Source organism: Saccharomycopsis crataegensis (genome assembly GCF_037102585.1).
Source record: "Saccharomycopsis crataegensis DNA, jcf7180000000085, whole genome shotgun sequence".
Taxonomy (NCBI): domain Eukaryota; kingdom Fungi; phylum Ascomycota; class Saccharomycetes; order Ascoideales; family Saccharomycopsidaceae; genus Saccharomycopsis; species Saccharomycopsis crataegensis.
The window spans coordinates 1,046,648-1,067,034 of NW_027043830.1; the positions used below are offsets into that span (position 1 = coordinate 1,046,648).

Below are 20,387 nucleotides of genomic sequence, written 5' to 3' on the forward strand. Positions count from 1 at the left end.
AGAATGTCTTCACTTCCCGATTTACAATCAACACAGTCTATTACGAAGTTTCTTCGGACATCATCGGATTTGGAAAAAATATTCGAACTCATTAAGATCCTTCTCAAAGATGATCATTGTGTCTTACCAAAGAAAGAATTGTTTATTAGTCAATTGTTAGAACAAAAGCTCAATAATGATACAAATCTGATACTGACTAAAGCAAACAGAAAGAAGCAAGTCTCCTTCTATAAAGAGTGGCAGACTTGGGAAGTTTTGAGTACAATTCTTGACCGAAGTTCTCAAGACTGCTCATTTGAAGTGATTCAATCTCTCAAGTCTATCAAATACTTGGAACTTCTAGATCTTTGTATGGGCTGTGCTGAATCTCGTGTCACTACCTCTTTCTTGGAGTTTATTGATTTATTACTACAAAAAAATTATTTGGTGACTTCGAAAACTAACAATGTTCTCGGAATGTATTTGAGAGGATTCAACAAGTTCATAAGTCAAATATCACCAATACCGTATCCACAATTCAAAATATTTGAGAATTTGTTTAATTATTTAGTAAATAATGGATCTGTCAATGTGAAATTTGCTGATAGAAATGTCCTATCTGTGAAGAGCCACCCAATTAAGGAATTTGTCAAGTTTTATAAAGATAACTCCCAGTTTCTCGTGGAACACTACATTGCCAATGATCTTCTAAATAATCTTGCTTCTTTGGTAGCAAACTCAGAACTTTCAGATTTCGTGACTCGTTTAATAAACATGTTCTGGGAAAATTCCATTTCATTTGAAATCACAAATATGGATCAATTCCAGCTTTCCACCCTTGTTAATCATTTCAATTTATTCATCGAGAAACTCTATTCTGATGAAAACATCAAAACCATTTATACTTTGCTTCTCAGAAATTTAACGGAAGCTCTTATTTATCATAATTTTTCTGTTAATACTGCTATTGTTAGCGATACAAATGGCAAGATCATTAATACTATTATCTCTAATGATAAATTGGCGGTGTCAATTCATCAACTCGTGGAAATCAATATTTTGGAAACACCAAAAACCAAATCTGTGAGTTTGAACTCCGAATTTTTGGAATCTTTATATAAGGCAGAGATTGGCAAAGTCTTAGAATTGGAAAAGGTAGATTTCCTGGTGATTTCTGAAAAAACTGATGAAGGTTTATCAGCGATTGTTGACTCGATAGATAGAAAAAAATTGAAAACTGTTAATTTTCAATTACTCTCCAAGTTGATGGTTATGGAAACAGATTACGCTATGTCTTTGAAGGATTGCATCGAAAAATATGGCACGCTTGTTATTATTCTTCATTTCCAGGGTTCACAATTACTTGAATCATCTATATTCCTTCCGTGGTTCAAGTTTTACACTAGCAATTCTTATTCATTTATTCAAATGCTCGAATTATTTCGCAAAATGGCTGTGGTTTGCAAGTTTCAAATGGGGGATTTTAAGCTTTTCCAGGGTCAACTATTTTCCAGAGTAAGAATCTTGTCTTTAACCCAACTCGATAAGGTGCTTCATTCCACTTTTGAGGCAGCTATTAACAAGAGTACCAGTGATTATTCCAGAGACTCGTATTTTGTGTTATTGTGGATATTATTGCGATACTTATCTGGCCCAGCTTACGAAAAATTCATTAATAATCAAAACCATAATGCGATCCTCTTGGGTTTCTTGAAAGAATTAGTATCATCGTTCAAATTTCTAAGCAACAGTGAATGGTATTATAAAGTTGTTTTTCAATTATTAACAATTTTTAGTGGAGATGAACTCGAAAACTTGAGTCAAGATTTGGAGCCAAAATTTATCAACAAAGCTTTAAAAGTGAAAAATGTCAGCTCTGTCATGGTGGCGTTAAGATACATTGAATGTTTTCCAAATCTGGTTGCAGTTGGAAAATTCAACTTGTCTGAGGTAATTGAAAAAATTATAAAGGACGCTAAAAAGAATGATAAGACCGAAATTATCTTGATAATTTTCCAAAGATTTTTCAATGTCTTGGCATTAGTAGAAAATCAAGAAGCTATCGAAAAGCTTGTAGATATTTTCATTGAGAAATACATTGAAGATGAAATTTCCTTTTGGAATGTCTTAGACAATCAATTATTGTTTGAAGTTCCATCCGTTAACCACGGATTAATCAAATCAATAAGTACCAGGATTCTGAAGGCCAAATCGGTATTAAATCAAAATCTTCTCAAGGCAATTCAAAGAATTCCGATAGAGTGCTATAACAGAATAGAAAAAGTTGATTTGCTTGACATCCTACTGAATCTCATTTTTGAAGACTCGCTTGATTTTGATACTACCAATGCTGGAAAGTTGGCAATTTGTCATCTCCTCAGCTCTCCAACGCACAGATCGAAGATTGAAACTGATGTCAAATTTTTAGAAAAATTATTTGCATCTGGCTCTGAAGTTGCGAATGCTGAAATCGTGAAGCATGTGGTAGAAAATCATCTTAAACAGTATAATGATACTGCGTCAGTCATCTATTTGAATTCCTTGGTTTCATGGACGGACAAATGTTTGAAATCAACTGAGGCTGGTAAATGGGTATTTGTGCAAAATGTTATTTTGAATGATATCACAAACTATTATTCTTTTGAAGAGAAATTTAAAGCCTTGCAACAGGAATATGTGTTATTTTGCATTGGTTATTTGAAAGAATGTTCGTTATCCTGGAAATCCGAAAACTCAACAAAAAAGGCATCCAGCAAAAAGTCCGTCAAGAAGGGTACAATTGTTGATTCCGAGATTTTAGAAGTTGTATGCAGAGGATTATTTAATTTGGAAGTGCCGAACGATACAGCTTTGTCAATTAGTAATATTGATCTATCAATTTTGAAGGACTATAATCTACAAAAATTAAAAACCGGATTATTTTCAATTCTTCCAAAAGTTTCCAAAGCTATGGATTTCAAGTTTGTGGCATACTACATTAATTTATACTTGATTATATCTCAAGACAATATTGATGATGGAGATGCTGATGCTGGTAAGATATTAGGTGATTTAAATGACGACGTTGCATCACTAAGTGTTCTTAAAGTCTTGAATGACATTGAAGAAGTAGATTTTGTGATGCTATATACCTACGCCCTACAACTATTGAATAACACCAATAATAATAAAGTTGCAATTATGGGATTATTAGCTATTTTCCTTAAGTCATTGAAATCCCGGTCTAGTGAATTTGATAAATTGGATAAAACAAAATTACTCTCTGACACTTTAACTTCATTCATGGAAATGCTTGATAATTCTTGCAAATTTGATGAGAACATCCTTTCTTCTATGGCCATCATCATGAATTATTCTATGGGTGATGCGAACTTCTTGCTCTCTCAATACTCATTTGAGCTCTCCCTTACAATCTTATTCAAGATCATTCAAATGATGTTACAGAGTTCCAGCGTATTGGTTTATCAGAAGATAACAAAAATTTTGGGGAGAATTCTTTTGTTATACCGTTTCAGACTTCGTGGGAGATACCATATCATCGTGTCGATATATAATTCTCTCCTTGGTTACCTTGCGAAAGATTCAATGGGTGGTAGTTTACAGGACAAGATTGAATGTGCCCATTTGTACAGTCGTGCTTTGGGTAATTTAGTGCAGCCAAATGATCAAGCAGCCAAGAGTATAACTCGTGGTGGTGGTAGTAACAATAATAGTTCCAGTAATAAGGAATTGCTCACTTCTAATGTTAACTTGATCAAGAAGGATATGAGACCTCATTTGGCCAACATGATATTGCAGTTTGTCAAGTACTCTTTGTCTTTAGGTTTTAGCAATCAAGTTAGAGACCTTGTGGTTAACCAAGGGATCTTCTTGATCCTTGATACCATTTCCGCTAGTGAGTTAAGTTTTGTGAACGCCAATTTGGATGTCAGTGGCAGAAGTTATTTCAAGACTGTTTACGAAGATTACAACAAATTCGGAAAATGGAAAGAGTGATTGTACCATATAATTTTGTATAATCACTACTGAATAGAATTACTGTTTTTATCAAGAGCTGTAATGATCTAGACACTTTCTTACTTTTCTTTCTCTTTCTTTCTTTTTATTGTTCTTATCTTTTCTTCTCTCTTCTTTATTTAACTCCTTTCCTTATCTCCGACAACCTCCTTATCTCCGACTACCTTTTTATTTCCCTTTGAGTTCCCTTTTAGGTAAGTCTTACTTTCTTTTCTCACCTATAAAAAGCTTACTTCATCTATTCCTTTTAGTTTTTATTCTTCTTTAATATACTTTAACTACTATGTTACCCAACTAAACCATTACAAGAGCCACATTGTAAGCATACTGGCTATATTTTCCCTGTCATTGCATTACTATTGTGCAAGTGAGGAGATTTTGTGAGAAATTATATAATACCAGTATTTCTAATGAGCTGGGGGCCGAAAGTCAAAGTCAGAGAGTTTTTTAAGGGGAACTATTGTAGACTATTTGTTTTCTCATATGTATATATGTATAGGCTAAAACGTAGGCGTTTGTTAAATTCCGTGCCGGGTCCCGTTCCGGTCCGAAAGCTTACCACCTAAATTAAATCCTGATAGATAAAGTCCCATTAGGGGGAGATTTTGGCGGCTTTCTCGCTATTTCTAACAACATATTCGGGCAGCTCCCAATAATGGCTCTCCTCAAGAACTGTACCACAACTTTTAAACTAAACACCGGGGCCACCATCCCTGCCGTTGGCTTAGGCACCTGGAACTCAACTGATGAAAAAGAAGCCAAGGGTGCTGTGGTTGCTGCCATCAAGGCAGGCTATCGCCATATTGACACTGCTTACATCTACCGCAATGAAAAGCAAATTGGCGAGGGGATCAAGGAAGCCATTAACTCTGGACTTGTAAAAAGAGAGGAATTGTTCGTCACCACCAAGTTGTGGTGTTTTGACCAAACTGATCCTTTGCCTGCTCTTGAAGGATCTATTGAAAGATTGGGGCTTGACTACATTGATTTATACTTGATGCATTGGCCAATTCCAATACATAAGAGAGAGGATGCTAATGGCAACTTGATTTGGCAGCCACCTTTAGATGATCCGAATAGAGCGGAATATTTCCGTAAAGATTGGGATTTCTTCAAAACTTGGGAACTTATGTCGAAATTACCGGAATCTGGTTTGACGAAAGCGGTTGGTGTGTCCAATTTTACTGCTGGTAGATTGGAAGCTCTTTGCTCTAAGGGCAAATTAATCCCAGCCTGTAATCAAGTGCAATTGCATCCATTGTTACCTGAAATTGAACTATTGGAAGTGGCTAACAAGTATGGGGTTATTCTTGAAGCTTATTCACCATTAGGATCCCAAAACACACCAGTTTTAAAGAACGAGTTCATCAGTGAAATTGCAAAAAAGAATGATATCCCCGCTGCCAATGTCATTTTTAGTTGGATTGTATCTAGAGGTATCGTGGTTTTGCCAAAATCGGTGAAAGAAGCCAGAATTGTTAGTAATTTGAAGACTATAGATTTGCCAAAGGAAGATATGGAAGCTTTGACAGAATATGCAAGTAGGAATGGTGGCCCTGCTAGAGTTGCTACTTCTAAATGGTTACCTGAAGGTTTCTGGGAAGAATATTGATTATAAATCATACTGAATTTAAACTGAATTTATACTGAATTTATGGGGTTCTTTGTTCTTATTCTAGTCAGATATATTAGAAATATATATTGTTCTTTCTTGTTTTTACTCTTTCTGAATGCTATTTAATAAACAATATACGCGATATTGTTTATAGCTGTAATCATTTATAGATGCCTTGCGAAATAATATCAGTTTCCTGATACTCGTAGTAGCATTCACAAATCACTAATTTCTTTCAATCTTACCCTGCAAATTCCTTCTATATTTCTTTTCTTTTCTATCCTATGCTTGCTTACTCCAGCCTACCATTTCCTTGACTTCTTCGGCATTTCTTAACCTATTGTTTTCCAAGCTTCCAATCCTTAATTAATTCTGTTATATATCTGTTATCTTCAGTAAAATTCTGCAATCAAAGGAAAAGCTCACTCTCTTCGTTTTTGAAAGAGTAAGCTACTCTAATAAATTAGGCAAACTACATTCTTAATCAAATTTCCCGTGTATTTTCTGTATTATTTCTTGAACATTTGTATCAGATGAAATATATTATAGTTAAATGAAAAGAATACTAAGCTATCCAATAAGGAACGAGTTTTTTCCAAACTTTCGCCACTTATCCATCATCTCGTCGTAATCGATTGTCCCAACAAACCCGTTCTTTACTAAAGAGGAAATCGTAACACCACTAATGCCTTCAATGCCATTGATAGACAACTTTAGCAACGTGAATGGCAACAGATTATCATCAGCCGCGGAAGTCGGTTGGCGTTCAGATGGTTGTGCAACATAATTTTTTGAGCGACGTTGAACCTTACTAGTGATAGAGGATGTGCTAGCTGCATGCTTTTCCTTAAATTTGTAACCGAAAAAATCCACAAGCCCAAGTCCGGTTAAGTGAGTAAAACTCAAATCAAGAATTTTCAAGTCCTGCCAAACCGTCAAATCCTCACCAATAGCTTTAAAAATAGCTTGTCTTAGTGACTTCAAACTGAAATCATTGATTGTGGCACAGTCATTTAAATAAAGTTCCTGGATATTAGGCACAGTTCTCAAGAAGTCATCAAAATTGAAAAAATTAGGAGACTCAGACTCCCGATGAACTTGCACTGCATTATTGGGGAACCGAAGATGCTTTGCATTTCCAATATTTAGCTTCACCAAGTTAGTACCCATTGGTACAAGAATCTTCATCAATTGGTGGAAATCAAATTTGTTGGTATAAAGATCCAATTCTTTCACTTTCGAAAAATCATGATACGATAGCATTTCTGGGGTCACTAGTGAGAATGGTGCTCTTTCAATTGGTTCTTCTCTAAAAACAAGAGTCTCCAAACTATTAGAAGTGAGGTTACTAACAACATTCCTATGAAGCAAGAAATGGTTAAAATTCAAGTGTTTGTTCCCTTCCAAAAACAAATATTTTAATTTTGGAAACTGGAAAAGGCCACGAAAGACACAGGAATGGGGAATCAAAGTATCAATATTTGGATCTTCATCTCTAGACTCAATTATTCTTCTTCTCATCATAATAGTTTCATCAGATCTTAGTTTTTCCGCTTGTTTGATGATATTTTTGAATTCAAGCCCCACCACCATGAGGTTCTCCAAGTTGGCAGCCTTATTAAGCTTGAAAAAATTATCCATTGGAATCTTGAATCTTGGATATGATTGATGTGGATTACTGATCAAATGTAAAGTTTTAAGTTTTGGATAAAAGCATATTTCCTGTGTCTGATTGTAAAATTCTGATACTGGTTGTTGATAAAATTTCTTCAACTCGATAGAGTTATCTGAAGCATTGTTATGACCATTTATCATCATAAATTGCAAGCTTCGTAGCTGGGGTAATGTTTTCAAAATACTTTCCTCATAGTATGGTGTTGTTGAGATTGTAAGTTTGAGATCGCTTATTAACTGGGTAGTCTTTGACTTGTGATTGCCTAGTATTTCCATAAATTGATACAAATCAAGTTCCAATATGTTTAGGTGAAGGGAGCGAATTATAAGATCAAATCCATTGGCAAGAATCTTTCGTATCACGTAGCTTTCGTTGGCACTCATAATTTTGAATATCTGTAGTTCTTGAATTCTTTTCATATAGCACAGCCTTTTTGAACGTTTAAGAAACGACATGAAGCAGGTAAAATCTCTGGGAATTAGAGTACGAGTAAACTTGAATATTTGGTAAAAGTCAGAGATTGAAGACAAAGTTCTTTTCCATAGTTTCGAAACCAAGAGATAGCAATTGATAATTTCTGCAGTAGGAAGATTTCGAAAAATCAAAATAATTAATTCTATTGGAAGATGTGATATTGGGTCGGTGGACAGCCCTTTATTTTTTGTCGATGATGATACAAGATCACAGATAATGGGGTGTTTAGGTTTAAATCCGATAGTTTGTTGTTGTTTGATCTTGGGGTTTATTTCATTAGAGTCATTGTTCTTTCTTTTTTTGTCAGTGCTTATTCGCAATGGATCATTTTTCTCCATAAGTTTCAATTTCTTTTCAATCATCATTTTTTGATTCATTATTTGGGCCATTAGATTCTCAGAGATATTGATATTTTGGGTTTCTTGTGCTTCATATATAGTTTTGATGCCTTTGGAATATATTTGATATGCCTTTTGATAATGCTTCTTCAGTTCTAGAATGGCTCCGCATCTGAGATAACCCTTGACCCCAAAAGGCTGTAATCTGATCATTACCTTGGCATCCTCATACGCCTTGGAAGCTTGTTGGTTTTTGAGATAACATCTATGACGATAATCGTGTAACGATACCAACTTGGGATGGAATAAAGAACCATAACTGGGAGTTTCTGTCAAGCCTTGCGCGACGCGTGCTTCAATAACTTCAGAATCCAGGCACTGATTGAGGGCATTGATAATTGATGTTAATCTGTGGATCGCTTCAGTATAATTCTTCTTCTTGATGAAATCTAAGGTTTCAGAGATATTCTTTTCTAAAGCCTGCATTGCCTACCCAGGTAAAGGAGTGGGTATTGCTGGTGAAATGCTAATTTTAGTGAGAAGTGCTTTTCTATGTTGTCATTCTAAACACCCATGTGATTGGTACATGAAATTAAATACATCCAAACACCGATCTGCTCACCCGAACATCAGATAATGCACTATAAGAAAAAATTGTGGAAAATTTTTTTTCAGATAATTTCTCTTTTCTTCTTTCTAAATAATCCAACCAATTTTTGCCTTCTCTGTCACCCTGTGTGGAACCTATCTGAATGGATAGCGGAAGCACAGTTGAAAGATGGTTTTCAGAGAAACTTTTTGTGGTCCTTTCATTAGGATCACTACAAAATTGGGATATAGACGGATTTCTCCACATCGATGAACTGATTGTTAGTGTTTATTTCGGTACTTTTAATCAACCTCCAACATATCAATTTTACTGCCATGAATTTGGCAAGTAGCAGCTCGTAGTGTAGATACACTGTATTTTCTCCAGTAAATTAACCAATGATCGTTGTGTTTGTGTATGACGGCAGCTAAAAGGGGTGTCCCACGTTACCGTATATATTGGGGGTGCCCACGCCCTTGGTGAGACAGTGAAGTGTCTCCCACGTGAATATGAACGTGATGATATTTTTTCTCCCAGTTTTTTATTTAACAGCTTGCACAAAGCATCATTCTACTGAGATATACATTATAAGAAAAATAACCTCCGCCAGTGCCAGCTGCCTGTGAATTCATATCCTTGTTCAATTTGGTTTTCTTGTTTTTTTCACCTTCCTTCTTATTGCTGGCTGTTTCACATTACTTTTCCTTTTTTGCAATTCACCCTTGGAATTGTCTTGTTGTATTTTTCGTCGCAGATATTGAAAATTGTACATTCTTTTGGACCGCACCACGTTTCGGCACTTTGATCGGGGTAGCAAAGAATAAAGTATGATGGAAAGCTTTGAAGTTCACTCCAAGGACTTCTTGGTGAAATGGATCAATGTTCCGGATTCATCAGTGGTGAAGTGGCAAGTTAAACCATTGAAGAAATCAATTTTATTCAGCATCTATCGCAAGATAGGGTCTTTTAGTGCAGGCACTCATGATGAGAAGAAAAAGAAGATCCCACTCGAGGAAAAGCTTTCCAACTCCAATTTACAATTGTTGCAAGACATGGGAAAGTTGAGTGCTAATGAATTACACCAGAACGAGTTTGTCGTTAAAGATGGCGATGGTGGTGTGTATGCATTTGTGTTTGATAACACGTTTTCCAAAAGTGTCAGCAAGAAAGTGCTTTTTGCTCAATTTATTGAGCCAATGATTCAAGAGTTGGTTTCAGAATCGAACTCTGTATTGAGCATTCCGGCTGTCTGCGCTAGCCCAATAATTGAAGAATCAAATCATAGTTTCTCTGCCCCTGCTCCACGTTCTTTAAGTCAATCATCTCAACCCTTGTCAAGAAGACCATCTTCTAATGTTAATAACCCTGAGGCTGTGAAACCTCGTTTTATGAGTGGCTCAGGCAATAGAGATAGATCCGCTTCGGTGTACACCTTATCCAATTTGTTGAATGATCAAAGTACCGGAAACGACAATGAAGATTTCCAGATTCTTAAACAGTTACAAGATTTGCAGAATTCTAGTAATGCCGCCACTTCTCCTACGATACCCAGCTTCAAGGCAACCAATGGAAGTCTGATGGACTTGAATTTTGAGCCACCTCATGGTGCTTCCAAGTTTCGCAAAAAGTCGAGCCATTCCTCATTACTGCACAGACGCAGATCCAACTCTACCACTTCGGTAAGGACAAGTAAATCTAACAAAAACAAGAACGAGGCCTCAAACATTAATAACAGTAGTACTCTAGAGCCTTTTAACATCAATCTATTGAAAAACACTGTTCTTACATCTAAAAATGGACAGTATATTGAGGGCAATTTGCTTAAAAGAAAAAGAAAGAAGAATTCCAGATCGTACTCTAAAAGATTCTTTTCTTTGAACTTCAAACAAGGAGTGCTTGAATACAGAATGAATGATCAATCTTCTGCCACACGTGGCTCGATGCATATCAAACTAGTGGAAATCACCGCTAATCGAAAGAATAAAGAGATCACTATTGATTCTGGTTTAGAAATTTGGCATTTGAAAGCTTTGAATGAAGTCGATTGGGAAATATGGGTTAGTTCCTTGGATATCATCAGATTGCGAGCTAACTATAATAATAATGCTAGTGACGAGGCTCCAAAGGCTATTATTAATAATGAAAATACATTGATTGGCAATTTGACAGAGTTGCGAGATAAATTGCAAATAACCAAGAAATCTGCCTCAATTATTCTCGGTGATCTCAACGAAAATATGCAGTCCATGAATGGAAATGCGTCACCTAAAATATCAAGTTATTCCCAACCGACATCTTTAGGCCAATTGCATCATAAGAATTCTAGTTCGTCGTTCAACTCGACTGACTCAAAAGAAAGCAAATCTTTTTTTAGAAGACCTTCAGTGAATAATGGGAATCTTTCTCACTCTTTATCCAGCGCCATCAATAGATCTAACCTGTCAATTAACGAACTGGTCTCTGAACCTGTGGCTGCTAAAAAATTACAGAGCTCTCTCAAGAATACAAAAGATCTTTGTGTCAAGCTCTCAGAAATGAGTGATTTGTTAACACGTATCCTTGAAACAGTAAAGCTTTCCGAGGAACCTATAGCTGAAAAAAAGCTAAACAAAAGAAGTTCATTAGGATCAATTGATGAACTGATTCTATCAGAGAATTTCTTTGACGCTCACGATTATATCGAATCAATTGAATCAAACGATGGGGTTATTCTTATTGAAGGTACTGATGATGATTTTGATGATGCAAAAGAGGACGATGGTGCTGCTATTAGAATGAGTAACTCTCAAAAGTATCGTGACAACGTTATTGGTGAATTGATTAACCAAAAAAGAGTCTCTGCCAAGATCAATGCCGAACAACTCTCCATTGATGAAACTGATGCCGCAACTATTACCACTACAATCCAACGTAAAAAGAATGAGGCTAACGATGATTTATATCCATTGGACATCCTTCAAACTGAGCCACCGGTTCCAAGACGGAAGACTATTGAAGATAGTAGCTGTACTCCACCATCGTTGCTTCAATTTTTCAAAAAGAATGTTGGAAAAGATATGTCTTCAATTGCTATGCCAGTTACGGCAAATGAACCTTTGACGATTCTTCAAAAATTCGCAGAAATTTTCGAGTATACTCATCTTATTGACAAAGTTGTGGAGTACGATATGGCTGAAGGCGAGAAAATCTTACATATTTCAGCCTTTGCCATCAGTTATTTGTCATCATTTAGATCTAAGGAACGTAATATTCGAAAACCGTTCATGCCGTTATTAGGGGAAACTTATGAACTTGTTCGTGATGATTTAAACTATCGTCTTATTCTTGAAAAAGTTTGCCATAAGCCACCGATTTTCTGTCTCCATATTGATAATGCCAATTGGGAAATTAGCAGCACTATTATGCCAGTTAATAAGTTCTGGGGAAAGTCTCTTGAACTCATCAATAAAGGGTCATTCAAATTGACATTTAAAGCATCTGGGGAGGTATACGAATGGAACCAACCAACCACTTTATTGAGGAACTTGATTGCCGGAGAAAAATATATTGAACCGGTGGATAGTATTACCATCAACTGCTCTACTGGTGAGAAATCAGTGGTAGAATTCAAGCCTGGCGGAATGTTCACTGGAAGATCGGAAGAAGTGACGATCAAAGCCTATGATGCTAATGACAAGTTACGAAATGTGATCATCAAGGGTAGTTGGAAAGAGAAGCTCTTCTTGGCACCTTTTGCATCGATCAATAGTAAAAAGAAAGCAGGAGAAGCCGATAATGAAACGGAAATCTGGGCAGCCAGTCCACTACTTCCTAACTCTCAGAAGAAATGGGGGTTCACGAACTTTGCGGCCCAACTTAATGAAATCACGGTTCTTGAGGAGAAGAAATTGCCACCAACTGATTCACGTCTTAGACCAGATCTTCAAAAATATGAAAATAGCGATGTTGATACCGCCGAAACTCTCAAGGTTGAGCTCGAACAACAACAAAGAGAACGTCGTAAAGAGATGGAAACTAGTGGAGAAAAACATGTTCCAAAGTTTTTCGCTAAAGATATAACTGATTCCAATGATGATGATATCCTATTGAATTGGAATTTTGTGACAGGAGAAAAGAGTTACTGGAATAGAAGAAAAACTCAAGATTGGGAAGATTTGCTACAACTCTATGAAACCCAATGGTGAAAACTTCTCAGATTATGCTTTTCGGTTCTCAACTTGTGTTTTGTGAGAATTATAATATATTACCATTAGAATATTGCTTTTTTTTTTGTCGTTTTGGTTTATTTTTCAGCCATTTTTTGTTCATTTTGTTTATGTCTCATCATTTTTATTCATTTTCTGTTCATTTCTCATCCATTTTTTGTTAAATTTTATTGAACTTTTTATTTATTGTACTATATCCTTGTATTGTTAAACGCAAAATCAATCTATAATGAGACAAAAATAACTACTTCGATTATTGATAAAGAAGAGCTGAAAACAGCATAAAGAGTTGGCTTAAAAGTTTTATCCGGGTAAGCTTCAGTGTATCAAATCGATGGGTCATAAAATAATTTAATGCCTCTAGGTTGTCAAGGGAATTTTTTTTTTTTCAACCATCCATTTCAATATATTGCATTACTTCTTTGGGAATTCCTTGACTATGATAGATAGAAACAATAGATTGCTAGAAGATTTCAATAGATTGCTAGAAGATTTCAATAGATTGCTAGAAGATTTCAAGAAATTGCAGCCTCTATGTGCGAAACAAAACTTCAAAACTCCATTTGAGAATCAAGATATTGACAATTCCGTATTTTGTTTGGTTGTTGAATCATTAATTGACCTAATATACGAATCACCAAAGTTTGCAATAGATGTTATATTTGACTGCGATATCCTAAAATGTGTGGTTAGTTACTTGTCATATCTAACTTCTACGAATCCACAAGAATGTAGGGAAATCAAAGACCTTTGCAGGCTTATTGAGAGAGTCACCGAGGAAATCGAAACTCAAGATGATCAAAAACTTAAGATTTTAGAGGACTGGAAATTTTTTGAACAGGTTTGGAGATTTTGTGAAGTGGCGACTGATGAATGGGTACTCAATGAAGTGAAAAGAAGAGTGATTGGTCTCTTTCCACGGTCTCCAACAAAAAGATTAGAAATCGTGGAGAAATCGCCAATATTCATAGAGTATATACTCCCGAGAATCCAGAAGCAATCAAAGTACCTGAGTGAGGAAGTCCGACAATTGGAATTTTCGTTGCAGTGCTGTGGTATGATTTTTCAAGCGATGACAAGTCATCAAACAATATATTTAACACAATGTCTCAAGATCATGGATTCTGTCAATCAACTATTAATCCTGACTGATGAGGAGGATATTTTGGTGGCTGTTTTCAAATACTTCACGCTTTTCTTTGATTTAAAAGTGCAAGAAGTCAAATCACACTTGGAACATGGAACTGATGTCTTGCAACGATGCTTAGACTTGGTGTACGATGATTCAAGGCTGATAAAGGTGAAGAGTCGAGCAGCCAATCTTGTGGTCTATCTTGCAGTTATTCATAACATTAATGCTCTAGAATCATCGGAGCTTGAAAATTTTCGTTGCCGATGCCAGAATCTTCTTTTACAAACCCCAGATCTCAAGCTACAAGATGCCGGGTATCTTATCATGGGAGCCAGCAATGTGGTCTTCACCATTAATTTTGACTCCAAAGAATTCTATGAGATCGTTGATAAGATTGTGCAAGTAGTTGATGCTGAAGATGATTTTTCTGAGAGTATCCAAGCGGATCCTATGGCCATTAGGGGCTATGTTGCTAGTTTGTTGATGTTGATGAAAAGTCAGTGGCTGCAAAAAGATCAGATCTCGCTGGAGGTGTTTAAATCCACTGTTGGTTATTTGGAAGGGGCGATAAGATTGTTCAGAAAGGCAAATATCAAGTACCAGCTTCCGGTATTCATCAGGACGTTCTCATCAATGATTGCCGAAGGAGCTGTGAAAAATGAGCGGCTTTTGGTGGAAGGATGTTATGATTCTGTGGCAATAGCATTCATTTATAAGTTTACGGAAAGGTTGCAGGCAATCCCAAATAAACAAATGACTAAAGAAGAGATCAGGAACTTGAGCGTGGGAGTGGCAATGTTTCGGTCGATTATTGAGATGTACAACACATATTATGAAACTACAAATAACGACGCGATGGATACTATTGGTAGATATTTATCTGACAAGAAAGTTCTCTTGAAACTTTTGCCATCGCATTGTGATAATGATGCTTACCAATTGTTGGCTGATCTTTACCTGTCGTTTAACATGGTTACCACATTGGATTTCAACCCTGAACTATATGACCACCTTGTGGATTTATTGAGCAGGGATCTGCCAGAGCTTGTTGATTTGTCTCTCAGTGTTCTAATCCACCATTTATCACTTTCAACAGCAGCAGGATATGCTCTTGGGCATCGAGATTTGCTATGCAACTTATATTCAATGTGCCAATCTACAGAGGATAAGGATGACATAATTAGGAGGAAGGCATACAAGTGTTTGGTAGCTCTCGCAGCACAAATTCCTAGAAACCGGCAGTTGTTAAAGGTGATGTTAGAAACCGATATCGTTGAAGCAGTAGTCACCCCAATCATTATCCAGGATGAGGGAAATCCGAAAAATTATGGAGATTTTCGAGCCTCGGCATTGAGCTTGCTTTGTTGTCTTACCAGTGACTATGAATTACATGGTAAAATTATCGAATCAGGGTTGGTCAAAAAGATTTTATTGAATTTTCTGGTGAATGAGGATCTTTTAGTATCTAAGAGCGTAATTCTGATCCTTAATAATCTTGTGATGATCCCAAGGAATGGAAACCACCCTGTTGAGGCGGTCATTGATTACTTCTTGAGCGATTGCAATATTTTGCAACAAATTGATTCGATTTCCATTGGCTTGCAATCTCCTGAGATTGATTGTAACGCGAATAAACAATTGACGGTTCATTTTCTTCAATGGGTAACGACAATGATGGCTTCTTCTGCTTTATTCAAGGAATCAATTCGGGAATCCCACCCTTTATTTGAAAACTTTTTAGGGCTAACTCAAGATATTTTTTCAGGGATATCCAACGACATTGAAAAAGAGGAAGAATTTTATACGCAATGTGCTGCGACGTTTGGTCAATTGCTTGATAATAAAATCATTCCGGACTATCAGTCGATGGTGGCTGCTCAAAAAGTCTATAATGTTACCAACATGCCACTGGTCCAAATCTTGTCGTTTGCATTATACCGTTATTTTCTCCTTGGGATGTTATTTGTGATAGTCAAAATCCTTTGGTGGAACATACGGAATTTTAGTTTTAAGGGAGTGTTCAAAATATTTGCGTGGATCTTGTTTGCGGTATTGGAATTATCGGTTATTGGGACTGTCAGGCAAGCCTCGGAATCTTTGGGGATCCTTGTTGCGTGGATTATGCTCATCATCACCCGATGGGCTACAGGACTTTCGTCAATAGCCACTTGGCTCTGGGGATTGATTATGTTTGGTGTTGTGTATTTCATCACGATGATCACTGCCACAGTTGGTTGATTGATTTGCTATTGTAGACAATCTGTACATTTTGTAATAACAACCCACCTTATTGATGGGTATAATAATCTTATGGTAATAATATTCGGCTTATGGTATCCATTCTGATATTATGGAAAGCTTTTTGTTGACTTGGAGGACCCCTGGGGATGTAAGACATCCAAGAGCCATTTGAGGCAGCATCAGGAGAGATTTTGCAATCGGCTAACATTGTCCGTGAAAGCTGGGTCTTGAATAAAGAAAGATAGGTAGATAGATAGATAGATAGATAGATAGATAGATAGATAGATAGATAGATAGATTATCAGGGTTATTGGCCGATATTGTGTCGCAACACAACACCAAAGGATACACACGCCAGTACCAGCTATCGATATTCAAGGTTATACCCGGGGTCATGTGATAATGCAGGGTGGGTGGGTTCTGCACCCTGCTTCCTGTTTGGGAAAATATCACCCCACCCCCGGATTTTTCCCCCAGAGACGGCGACCATCACATGATGCATCGGAAAAAGGTGACATCCCCCAATGCAACGTCACCCGGTCAACCCCAAATTTTTCCCGCCCCTCTCATCGACATACAAATAGTTTCTCCGTGGAGTTTTTGTGCGCTATCACCAGATTTTCAATTTCTCCAGATTTTGATCGTTTAGTTCAACATTATCAGATACTAATTCAACACAAACAAACACCAAAAAAATGGTTCACCTCGGCCCAAAAAAACCACCTACTAGAAAAGTATGAAATGCTAAAATAAAAAAAAAAATTGGAAAAGAATGGAAAAAACTGAGCAAATCAAGTATCTTTTTTTTGACTAACATTTTTATAGGGCTCTTTAATCGATGTTCCTGAATCCTTGAAGGAGAAGGTCGATCAACTTCATACCCTCTTTTGGGTGACTCCTGAAAAACTTAAGTCCATCACCACTCACTTTGTTAGCGAGCTTGAAAAGGGTCTCTCTAAAGCTGGAGGTAACATTCCAATGATTCCAGGGTGGGTGTTTGAGTACCCAACCGGTAAGGAAAAGGGTGACTATTTGGCCATTGATTTGGGTGGAACCAACCTCAGAGTTTGTTTGATCAAGCTTGGGGGTGACAGAACTTTTGACACCATCCAATCGAAGTTTGCTTTGCCAAAGGATATTCGTACCACCGAGAGTGAAAACTTGTGGGATTTCATCGCAGTTTCCCTTAGAGACTTCCTTCACGAAGAGTTTCCTGAAGGATCTGTCCATAAATTGCCACTTGGGTTCACTTTCTCTTATCCTGCTACTCAAACTGCTTTGAACCACGGTGTCTTGCAACGTTGGACTAAGGGTTACGACATCAAGGGTGTCGAAGGCCACGATGTTGTCCCAATGTTGCAAAAGGCTTTAGACAAATACGATTTGCCAATCGAAGTCACTGCTTTGATCAACGACACTACTGGTACTTTGGTGGCCTCGGCTTACACTGATCCTGAAACTCAAATGGGTTTGATTTTCGGGACTGGTTGTAACGGTGCTTACTTTGAAAAAGTCAACAGAATTCCAAAGTTGGAAGGCAAGTTGTGCGATGATGTCGATCTCGAAGGTTTGATGGCCATCAATTGTGAATATGGGGCCTTTGACAATGAACACAAGGTCTTGCCTCGTACCAAGTACGATGTTATCATTGATGAAGAAAGTCCAAGACCTGGCCAACAAGCTTTTGAAAAAATGATTAGTGGTTACTACTTGGGTGAAGTGATGAGATTGGTTTTGCTAGATTTGTATGCCGATGGCTTCATCTTCAAGAACCAAGATATCAGCAAGTTGAATGAAGCCTACATTTTGGACACTTCCTTCCCAGCCAAGATTGAAGAAGATCCATTTGAAAATCTTAGTGACACCAACGAATTGATCCAAACCTTGCTCGGAATTAAGACCACCAAGCCAGAAAGACACTTGATTAGAAAATTGGCGGAATTTGTCGGGGAAAGATCTTCCAGACTTTCTGTTTGTGGTATCGCTGCTTTGGCCAAAAAGAGAGGTTTGACCGAATGTCACGCTGCTGCCGACGGTTCAGTGTACAACAAGTATCCAAACTTCAAGGAAAGAGCTGCCAATGCCTTGAACGACATATTTGACTGGAATTTGCCAGCCGACAAACATCCAATTAAGATTGTTGCTGCTGAAGATGGTAGTGGTGCTGGTGCTGCCATCATTGCTGCTTTGGCTGAAAACCGTTTAGCAAAGGGCTTGTCTCTTGGTGAACGCTCATGATTTTGAGGATATATATGTTTATCTATTTGACGAGAACATTTTGCCACTTCAGCATTAAAATGAATGATTAAAATAAATGAGATTTATCGTTGTTTCCATCTTCTGTATGTCTAACCTGCTGCTTTCAATACAATTGTAATGGGCATAATGCATTCTATTTTAATTATTCGAGAAAGCCAACACGAAGCACTTTGAAATAGTTGGTAGCTACATTCTATACATTAACCTACATAATTTTGATAGCAATTGGTACTGGTAAACTGTAAATAAGTAGCAACATAAAATGGGGTGTGAAACATGTATAGAAAATCCGAGAATTTTCAGGAATTTGTACATTCATACAATTTTTTCAAAGAAACAGTGTATATAACATCTGTACGCACTTCCCAGTGCAATAACCCACCCATCCAAAATTGATGTTGTTCTTCCAAAACGTGTCAGGATCACTGTATTTTACAGATTAATATCCGCTGAGGTTCAAAATGAAGGTGATATACTGGCATGGTGCTGGAACCATAAATCCCCACTAAAGTAAAAAAAAAAAAACGGGGAAAAAGCAAGAAAAAACAACATCCATCTGATATCCTGATTATTTGCTCCAAAGATTATACATTCTTATACATTTTGAGAATTGTCATGGTCGTACTGTGCATAATCTCTGCCGTCATCGCGCATTGTGTAGGGTGACCCCCAATCTTTTTATAAAAAAAAAAAAAAAAACTTGAAACTTAAACTTCGGTACACCCATACATCCCTGATCATATATATACAGTGTTTTCATTTTTTATTCGTACCACCCACCGGAAATGTTCATACCAGTGGCAAAAAATAATTCATACCGACCCCCGGTATTTTTCGTACCACCGCAGCGGGATTTATTCAGACCATCTAAGAAAAATAGTTCATACTATTGCACTTCAATTATTCATACCAACAGTATATAAAATTCATATTAATTCCTTTCTTTTTTTAAGTGACTGGCTCTATAAGCCTCTAAGCTACTCAGTTTAATCAAATTATACTCATTTTTTCCATAATTCTGTGCTACTTTCTATAAAACCGGATATCTATAATAATATTAATAGTAGCACGTGATTACGGTTTTCAAGAAATGGGAACGAATGTATGGTAGGAGCTGTTCTCCATTTAAGATGATGAATTCCCACTTTTGACATTCAATTCGGTCTTTATGTGATCACCAGATTACTTACAAAAAAAAGCATAAGATTTTACCATCAAAACTAAGTATGGACTTGAAAGCCAAGCTACTAACTGATGGGTATGTTGATGGCCTAGGTAATAGATTCTATGCTGAACCCAGTGAAATGACTTTAGAGTCTGAAATAGCACCAGTTGAAGCTTGCTTTAGTTACAGTGACTATAAGCATTTTGAAAAACCTGGTATTATGGAAATTGATCCTATTTTCGAAGAAGAAGAAGATGCTAAGATGGAAACAGAAATGAAAGAACGAAGATATAGAGGTTCGTACCGGTATTATAATCAAGCTGTCAAACAAAGATTTTGGCACTTGGTCATGGAAGAAGGTGTATCAGCTTACAAGGCTGCAAAATTAGAAGATATACCTTTGCAAACTGCTTACACATGGAAAAGAAAGTGGAACAAAATACTTGTGAATGAATTAAATGGTATCTCGAAGCCAATAAAGAAAAGAGGTCGTAAACCCCTTCTCACTGATGAACATAAAGAATTCCTTCAAAAATTGATAAAGGAGGATGCTACAGTGACTCTCGATTTTATGTTGGAGAGACTCAAGAAAGCCTTCACCAATGTAAGAGCCAAGGCTACAACAATCTATAACTTTGTAACCAAGGTCTGTAAGCTAAGTCTCAAACGTATTTCTAAATGGGCTTTGAGAAGAAGTC

At 36.9% G+C, this 20,387-nt stretch overlaps 6 protein-coding genes across 6 annotated transcripts; 5 read left to right on the plus strand and 1 right to left on the minus strand. All coding sequences in view use genetic code 12, as the record gives it.

Moving 5' to 3' along the window:
* Positions 1 to 3: 3 nt before the first annotated feature.
* Positions 4 to 3,975, plus strand: URB2 (ribosome biogenesis protein URB2; the record flags this gene model as incomplete). Its single annotated transcript, XM_064998778.1, has 1 exon — positions 4 to 3,975. The coding sequence occupies one exon, from the start codon at positions 4 to 6 to the stop codon at positions 3,973 to 3,975; it is 3,972 nt and encodes a 1,323-aa protein (XP_064854850.1).
* A 676-nt stretch (positions 3,976 to 4,651) lies between these two features.
* On the plus strand, positions 4,652 to 5,608 carry YPR1 (trifunctional aldehyde reductase/carbonyl reductase (NADPH)/glucose 1-dehydrogenase (NADP(+)) YPR1; the record flags this gene model as incomplete). The annotated part of the gene is made up of 1 exon (XM_064998779.1): positions 4,652 to 5,608. One exon carries the CDS (start codon positions 4,652 to 4,654, stop codon positions 5,606 to 5,608), a length of 957 nt encoding a protein of 318 aa, XP_064854851.1.
* Positions 5,609 to 6,181: 573 nt separating this feature from the next.
* On the minus strand, positions 6,182 to 8,584 carry DIA2 (DNA-binding SCF ubiquitin ligase subunit DIA2; the record flags this gene model as incomplete). Its single annotated transcript, XM_064998780.1, has 1 exon — positions 6,182 to 8,584. One exon carries the CDS (start codon positions 8,582 to 8,584, stop codon positions 6,182 to 6,184), a length of 2,403 nt encoding a protein of 800 aa, XP_064854852.1.
* A 930-nt stretch (positions 8,585 to 9,514) lies between these two features.
* OSH3 (oxysterol-binding protein related protein OSH3) lies at positions 9,515 to 12,871 on the plus strand (the record flags this gene model as incomplete). Its single annotated transcript, XM_064998781.1, has 1 exon — positions 9,515 to 12,871. The coding sequence occupies one exon, from the start codon at positions 9,515 to 9,517 to the stop codon at positions 12,869 to 12,871; it is 3,357 nt and encodes a 1,118-aa protein (XP_064854853.1).
* A 460-nt stretch (positions 12,872 to 13,331) lies between these two features.
* DASC09_051830 (uncharacterized protein) lies at positions 13,332 to 16,262 on the plus strand (the record flags this gene model as incomplete). Its single annotated transcript, XM_064998782.1, has 1 exon — positions 13,332 to 16,262. One exon carries the CDS (start codon positions 13,332 to 13,334, stop codon positions 16,260 to 16,262), a length of 2,931 nt encoding a protein of 976 aa, XP_064854854.1.
* A 698-nt stretch (positions 16,263 to 16,960) lies between these two features.
* Positions 16,961 to 18,503, plus strand: DASC09_051840 (hexokinase 2; the record flags this gene model as incomplete). Its single annotated transcript, XM_064998783.1, has 2 exons — positions 16,961 to 16,999; positions 17,091 to 18,503. The coding sequence occupies 2 exons, from the start codon at positions 16,961 to 16,963 to the stop codon at positions 18,501 to 18,503; spliced, it is 1,452 nt and encodes a 483-aa protein (XP_064854855.1).
* Positions 18,504 to 20,387: the final 1,884 nt, after the last annotated feature.